General features: G+C 35.2%; 1 protein-coding gene across 1 annotated transcript in view; it reads right to left on the bottom strand.

Moving 5' to 3' along the window:
- The window catches only part of LOC111615593 (methylthioribose-1-phosphate isomerase-like), a 31491-nt gene extending 27258 nt beyond the window's left edge, over nucleotides 1-4233 (bottom strand). Inside the window, exon 1 of the mRNA XM_023356999.1 lies at nucleotides 4098-4233. Coding sequence (XP_023212767.1) covers nucleotides 4098-4233 — 136 coding nt within the window. The remainder of the gene's footprint in view (nucleotides 1-4097) is intronic.
- Nucleotides 4234-8587: the final 4354 nt, after the last annotated feature.

The following is an 8587-nucleotide window of genomic DNA, read 5'->3' as shown; positions in this document are numbered from 1 at the left end:
GTTGTTCGGATAACTTATTTTTCGGATAACCAATTATGTACGAAAAAATATATTAATTTATCCCGTGTTGAAATTTTTCTCCGTTGCGTGTCGCTTCGCGTTGAATTTTCGTCGATGTTAAGCCTAACGAAGACTATTGTATCGTTAAAAATTATTTTTTTATTTTGTACAAACAAAATAAATATATTGAAAAATATAAAAACAATAAAAAATTATACTTCAGAAGTTAATTTAGTATCAAAAACGTAAAATATTTGAGTAGCCGAAGACATAGCCAAAGATTACAGCGCTACAGCACTGGTGAAAATTTAAATTTGTCGACTGGAATTCCTTCAGATAACCGACGTTTCGGATAACCAACCTTTGGATAAACGACGCTCTACTGTATTCTGTTATCATTCAATATCAGTTATCCCATAACAAAAATAAATTCAGAAAATATTAATCTTAGCAATATTAAAAAGTAAAAGACAAAAAATATAATTTAAATAGAATAATCTGATTCTGATGAATGATTTTAGAAAAATTTACACATTAGTTAATCACTAAATTAAAAAATCTGTAATGATAAATTACATAAAGCAACACATACTTAGATTTGTCTGTCTTGATGAAAGTTAACTTAGCAAAATCCAAGTTACTTCATTATCAATAAAAAACTGAGTAAAAATAATTATCTTTTTGATAAACAATTCATATATAACTTTTTAATTAAAGAACAATTCTGACAATAAAGTAATGTTAATATAGACAGATACAGTGGATGATTGGTTAACGAACAGATTGGATAACGAACACTTTTGCGAAAGATTTTTATGTTCGGACAACGAACACATGATCAGATAACGAACACCGCACAGAATGAACACAAGAAGAAGCGACGTAAAATAATGAATACCAATTGGTCTTCTCTTGTCTTCGGGCAACAATTCGAAACTTTTCGGAGTGTGGGAGACGTCGACATCGACGCTCAAGCCGGTATATACCGATCGGATAGTATTCCTCCGAACTTTGAAACTCTCCCTTGTAATTCCAGCCTTTTATTTTTCTGACAAAACAATTCTTTTATGTATTCGCGAGACTGTCAGGTAGGCACAAGTTAAGTTTTGCATCTGTTCTTTTTTCTTTTCAAAAGGTGAGAGTATAATAGCAAAGGTAGAAAGTGGGCAGAAGATGCCTAATGTTACTGGGCAGTATGGCGTGAACAGGTCTACAGTAGGCCGTAGTTCAATCTTATTTAAGAAAAATACTGTATAATCAAGAAGACTCAAGCAGCTAAAGGAGTAACAAAAGTCACATCTGAAAAATAAAGAACATCGAAGAGTTCATAATGGAACCTGAAACGGATCTGACGACAAAAGTACGTCAAAAACTCTTGAATGAAGAACACCAGGAAACTCGGCAAGATATGTTTTCTTCTGAAAAAGAGGATTAATGCCTATATTTGCTATTAAAGATCTTAAGAAGTGGGAAGATGTCAGAACAACGATCTTAGAATGGCATCCAAACCAGAAAAATCCTGAAGAAGAGAGAAAAGCAATCGACATTAGACAGATTCTTTAACCCTTTCAAATGGAAAAAACATGACTAATAAAAATGCAAGACTGTGCATGTATGTATTTTTATTATTACGTATAAATAAACGTAGTAAGAAAGTATATATTTTTTTATTTTTGGCGGTCTCCAGAACGAATTAATTAAATTCCCATTAAAACCTATGATAAATCGATAATTGGTTAACGAACAATTCGGATAGAGAACAAAGTCTTGGAACGGATTATGTTCGTTAACCGATCACCCACTGTATTGACAAAGATGTTATTCATGTCTTAAAATTTACTTTTATGAAATGATGACAAGAACATTGAGAAATATAGGCAAGTTAAAAACAAATAATATTCTACTATAATGTTTGCCTAGTATCAAGAACCATACAATAAAAATTGTGTTATACTTATATATTAAATAATTTGTAAGAACATGATGAGCGGATACTGAAAGTATCATACAAGGATGGTTTTTTTTTTCAACCTCTGACGGTCCATAAAGCAAAGACAAGTGTAAATAATAAAATGAATTTATTACTAAAAGTTAGGGACAAACATGATTACTTTTCAACATAATCACCGTGAAGATCGAGGTATTTTTCTATCTGTGGACGAACTTTGAAATCCCCTTTTCATAGAATGTTGCCGCCAATGACTTGAGATGAGCCCTAACATTGTTTTGAAAATTGTCATTAGTCTCAAATCTATGCCCCCCCTAGCCATGTTTTTAGTTCAGGAAAGAGGTGGAAGTCACTCGGTGCTAAATCAGGGCTGTACTCTGGGTGTTTAAAAGTTCCAAGCTAGGTGGAAGTCTGAAAGGCAAAAGTCTTCACACCTTTAATATGTGATTGACTTCCATGTCTTTCCTGAACTGAAAACTTGGCTAGCAGGGCAGAAGTTTGAGACTAATGATGATCTTCAAAACAACGTAAGGAAAATGCATCCAGTGTGCTGAGCAATGTACTTGACATGCTGGTCCCATGGAAATCCAGAATGACCCCTAAGTACTTGAGTTCCATGACAACACTGATGTGTTGACCATTCATTCTTAGGGTTGGGACCCGGGCATAAAGGTTGAGCAACCTTGAACTTGTTAAAAACAATGCCCTTGGTCTTCTCTATGTTAAACTGGAGTTTGTGTTAAAGACTCTGCTGATATATTTTTTTCTAAGATGCTATTCCCCTGGTTTCAAATTCAGCCATAGAGTGTCCACTGATGAGAAGAGAAGAGGGCCGCAGATGGAGCCCCAAACAACATCTGTATGGAATAGCTGGTTGCTGGACTGGAAACATGCCTTTCTGTTGTTCAGGAAATCCTTGATCAAGTTATAAATGTTCCTAGAGCATTCAAAGCTCCACAGCTGAAACAATATTAAAGGCCACCATGCAGAGTCAAAGGCCTTGTGGATATCAAAGCTTAAACTAAGGACGTATTTATTGTTATTTAACAGGTTGTGCAAGGTGCCGACAATAGATTGCAAGGTGTCGGTGGGGACCGCTGATGCTGAAAACCATATTGCATTTTGTTGGATTGTTGTCTGTTTTCGAGGAACCACATGAGCCTATTTGCAACCAGCTTTTCCAGAATCTTCCCCAAGACTGGAAGTAGAGAAATCAGACAGACTTTGTTGCTGTTGTTGCCTTTCGGTATGGGAATGATTCTTGCTACTTTCCATAGGTTTGGAAAAAATGCCAAAGGTCAGACAGTAATTATACATACTAATGAGATGCTCAGGAATCAGATTCCATATTTTCTGACTGATTTCAGAGGTAATTCTGTCCATGCTTGGAGCCTTACCCCTCTTCAGCTCTCTGAAGGCCATATCAATCTCTTTGCTTGATAAACGAGAAATGTTGGGTGTCTGAATTGGAAGAAAACAGTCACACTTAAGCTCAGTGTGCCAACTGCAGTTGTCTTCCAGATCTGCAGGACAGAAGGTGTCAAGGTGCACCTTTACTGTGCTGGCCAAGCAGGAAGAAGTGTTGCATTCATTTATGGCATTAAGAATAGTTAGTACACAGCTTATTACAACACATTTTAGTTATATATCCCTATGGGTTCTGTGAAGCCTGCATACAAAATTCCCTCCAAGATTGTTTCTTCAAGTTAAGTATTTCAATTTTATAAAGATACCTGCGCTTGAGGATGTTATTAAAGATACCTGCGCTTGAGGCTTTTTTGAAATCTCCTTTGGAGATTTCAAAAAAGCCACAGCCCACAGAGTGCAAAATTTCAGACATGCACAAAATAAATAACATGCATTATTTATTTTGCACATGTCTGAAAGCGTCTGGTTCCACCATGAGACAGCCTTTCTACAGTATGCAGATTGCAGGATTAATAGTACACAAGCCTGACTGATGGTCTTGATACTATTATTGAAATAAAGGAGGGCCTCTTGCTTAGTGTTGATCAAGTTGGTTGTATGAGTATTCTGCTAAAGAAATCTGCCTATTTCTTCCCAGTCCAAATGTGCAGTGTTGTAGTGAGACCCACAGCTAATAATTTGATCAGCACCAGGAAGGAAGTAGAAGTTAAAAGAGATGTACTTGTGGTTGCTGAGCAAGTCCTCCTCAGAAACTCTCCATCCAGAGATTTGACTAAAGCAGTTTTCTGAACATACTGTAATGTTGATCCAGCTATGATTCCTGTTGTTGCAGTAGGTGGGTGGCAAGTTTGGGTCATTGTTTAAGAGTACTTTGTTCTGTAGTAGGAACTCTTCAAACATCTCTCCTCTTCCATCCAGCCTTTCACCTCCCCATGCTGGAGAATGGGCATTGATATCTTCCATAAAAATAAGTTTCTCATTAGGGAACTCCTGAATAATATGCTGAAGATGGTTTAGAATGTAGATTGGGTTTTATGACCAGGGACAGTAAATGTTCACAATGATAAATTTAGAGTTGAAGATATTAAGCTCTGTGCAGACAGTACAGTCGTTACTAAAGTCTGGGTGGTGAAGAATAAAGATGTTTTTCTGTACCACCACCATTGCAGCCCAAGGACAGTTGTTTGTACCCTCGATGATTGAGCAATAGGTGTAAGGAGGCCAGTGAGTTGTCGAAACAATATGGCTCCTGTATAAGAATAATGTCAAATTTATGCAGTTCAGAAGATAAGAGGGATGAGGCTGCGATGCCTCTGCCCAAATTGATTTGCAGTAAACTGAAGTTTTTTATTCTTAGTTTGAGTCATAGTCTGTGCAAGCAATTAGGTTTGTTTTAACTTTGAAATAAGTACACAGGAGCTGTCTCTGGCATTATGATTACTTTTACCTGTTTTGTCACATCAGCAGTTAACACATTTGAGTGCCTTATCCTTATTGGGGCATTCCTTAAAAGAATGACTTCCTGCACATTAGCTACATGTGTTGGACTCCTGTTTACAATTTTTTGAACTGTGGCCAAAGCAATAGCACTTGAAACATTGAAGCACCGGGCAAAAGTCTGTCACGCAACAACAGGACCAATCAATGTTTAATTTGTTTAGCATTAAAAAGTACTTATGAACCTGAGGAGAGACTTCTACCACTACGTTGCAATAGCGACTGTCTTTTTTTTCCCATAGTAAATCTTACTTGTGCCTCATCTGAGAATTGTTCCTTGGAATTCTCCATTAAGAAGACAGTTTTGCGAGTACAGTAGAGCGTCGTTTATCTGAAAGTCAGTTATCCGAAAGAATTCCAGTCAGCAAATTTAATTTTCACTAGTGCTGTGGCGCTGCAATCTTTGGCTATATCTTGGACTACTCCAATATTTTTTTTGGTTCATGTGTGTGTTTTAGCTGGTAGCACTGGCACTTTTGTGTGGTGTTTTTCTGAGGACTGTGTGTCATGCTGAATCAAACGTTTTTGATACTAGATTAACTTCTAAAGTATAATTTTTTTNTTCCTTAACTTTATATTTCTTTAATTATTAAATAAATACCAGTATGTCAAAATCAGAAAAATGTAAAACAGCTAATTTTTTCACATTTTAATTATTATTATGACTGTAATGTTTTCAAAGGAACTTCTTTTTTTACAATGAACTTCCATGCTGATAGTAAGCTATCCACATTTCTTGCATTAATGCATTTATCCTGCAACCTGTTCTTATATATTTCAATTTTCTGTGTTCAGCACTAATGTCAGAGAATGTAAAGTCTTAACTATCTCTGCCTCATCCCATTTTACCAGAAAGCCTTCGGCTTGTGACATCTGGATGATGTGGGAGCCGAACTTAGTGGAATTATTTTGTTTAAATATATTTTTTGTTGAGGGAAAACAAATTAATTAATTAAAGAGATAAAACAAAAACTGACATTTTTAAAGATAATTAAACTGTTTTCCCATGAACTTATTTCCTGGTTAAAGATGGTACATTGTATGTCATCTGGAATCTGCAACAGAAAATTCAACTATTGGACAGTGATGAAAAAATTCCTAAAAAGGCAATGGGAAAAACCCAATGCAGACCCTCTCAGGGGAGTCGATGAGTTGAACAGAGTCATGGAGTTAAGTTTGAACTGTGCATGTGTTGGCCAATGCTTGCTATTTGCCACTGCCCTAACTGCTCCTGATCACCGCCACTCCGAGAGATTCGTCGCCACTTCAAGATTCTCTACGTGTGAAAAACTCCGATTATCATTTTGTGAATTCTACAGGTATTTTTCTTCCCGTGGAATTAATGTAAACCCTCTCTCTCTCGTTATTTCTTGTTGTTAGGGTCATAGTAGTTACACAATATGTCAGCTTCGGATTAGCTTTGGCTAAGCATCTATCAAATATAATCTGTAAATAGTCTGTATCGAATAATAAACGGATATTTTTATGTATATGAAAATTTGTGGAGTATATTTCCTCTGGTTCTCTCCTTCTGGACCCTAAAGTTCACACATGCGACCGTTTGAAATAACGAGATAAACGGCCAATCCGGTTTCTGTCTGCCCACAAGACACAGTGGTGTCATCCTGCAAGGCATCAAAGAGGTGCCGACCATACAGTCACAATAGTATTAAATCGCAAAGTCGTTTTTCACACTATATTGATGCTATTTAAGTCTAACTCCCAGTATGATTCTTCTTTATTCCTAATTGCATGTTTTCATACCATATCTTGTACACATCTGCTTTTTCCTCTTTCTTTAACTTAGCTTTGTCATACCTCAATATACTGTAAATATTTGGCACTCTCTTGAAAATTAGTTTAGATATTGTTATTATATGAACTGGTGTTAAGAAAACTGGAGAAAAGTATTTCAAGTTTTTCAAGTGATTTCAAGGTTGATATTGTGTATTTTAAAAAATGTGTACAACTTTGGAAAAGTAACAAAAGAATTAGAGTGATTTTCTTGATAAGGTTAATAACAACAAGGATAGACTGAAACTGAATATGAAACAAAAGAGTTCATTAAAGATATATTTTTTAGACATAAAGAACTGAAGGAACTTAGTAAAATTCAGGAAATGACCAAAACCCTGGGACATAAACTAGCACAATAACAGGACTGATTAGAAGTTACGAAGGAAACAGGCCAAAGACTCAAAACAGCAGACTCAATACAATCACAAAGTTTACTTTTAACAGGAACATGAAGTACATTATGAAAGAAATGGTAGACAACAAAGACTCTAAACTAATTTTCAAGAGAGTGCCAAATATTTACAGTATATTGAGGTAGGACAAAGTTAAGTTAAAGAAAGAGGAAAAAGCAGATGTGTACAAGATATGATATGAAAACATGCAATTAGGAATAAAGAAGAATTATACTGACATTACCAAAAGAAATTTGGGAGTTAAGGAAGATGCATACATGTGGTGCAGCAAAGAAAAGAGGCAGAATGATGTCATTTTTCTCACCACAGAAGTAGATTTTGTGTTGCTTTTCTCATACCACAAAAGTTGGTTGAATTCTATCTTGCAGTGACCACTGCCAAGACACATTTCTATCAGCCAATAACAGTTCCTCTGGTAGTCACATGAGAAAATACAATCACTTGGTGTTTTTAATGGCAGAAAGTTTGATGCGGTTAACCAAGATAACTAACATCAGAATAAAGAGGAAAGGATAATAAATTTAACACAAATAATCATATATAATTTAATTCAAAGAACAAAACAACCAAATCTTATTGAAATAATATTCTTTATCGAGAGAGATCTTAATTGAAAAATAAGCCTATTTTGTACACCAGTTCTTTCTCGATCCAAGAAAATATCTCTAATCCAAAATCTTTGACAAAATTTTCTGGTTAAATAATGCAAGTTGTACAAAACAAAGTTTATAACAGGTGAATAGCAGCAGTGCATCGGTATCATTCGCCATCTTGAATACTGAACGCATGTGCCAAAATGTAAGTGGATTGCCACTTGTGTGGTTGTGCTGCCGTGTGACGAAGATGCATTTGTGATACCAGTTTTCCTGCCGTGCCGCATGTGTGCATCCTCCTTTAGACTTAAATAGCATCAATATAGTGTGAAAAAGGACATTTGCGATATAGTACTATCCATATGACAAAAGCTGAAGGCTTTCTTGTAAAATGGGATGAAGCAGAGATAGTTAAGACCTTACACTCTCTGACATTAGTGCTGAATACAAAAAATTGTAATAAATAAGAACAGGTTGGAGGATAAATGCATTAATGCAAGAGATGTGGATAGCTTAATATCAGCATGAAGTTCATTGTAAATAAGAAACTCCTTTAAAGAAACTCCTAGTTGCCATATTCACTAAGATATTTTTGTATTTAAAATTTACAATTTCAGTTTTATTTTTAATTTCACATTTATGTTAGAATGTAATGTTATTTTAGGTTAAAATTTTTAATTTTTATTTTACTTTTATGAGTTATTGGATGTTATGTTTATATTTAAACTAGCTGCAAGGATCCGCTTTGCTGGATTTTTATTTGTTCGTACATTTGTACGTAATATAGTTTTTTTTTTATATATATAAAAGACTGTTTTTCTAAGTAATCTAGAATCTAGCTGCAAGGACCCGCTTCGCTGGGCAAAAAGTAACGATAGTGAAGATTAAGATAATTACATTATAGCTAATCT

Source organism: Centruroides sculpturatus, unplaced genomic scaffold, assembly GCF_000671375.1.
Source record: "Centruroides sculpturatus isolate CEXI.00-Female unplaced genomic scaffold, Cexi_2.0 scaffold19, whole genome shotgun sequence".
Taxonomy (NCBI): Eukaryota; Metazoa; Arthropoda; class Arachnida; order Scorpiones; family Buthidae; genus Centruroides; species Centruroides sculpturatus.
The sequence above is the reverse complement of the archived record's forward strand: the minus strand, read 5'-3'. Positions and strand labels throughout refer to the sequence as shown.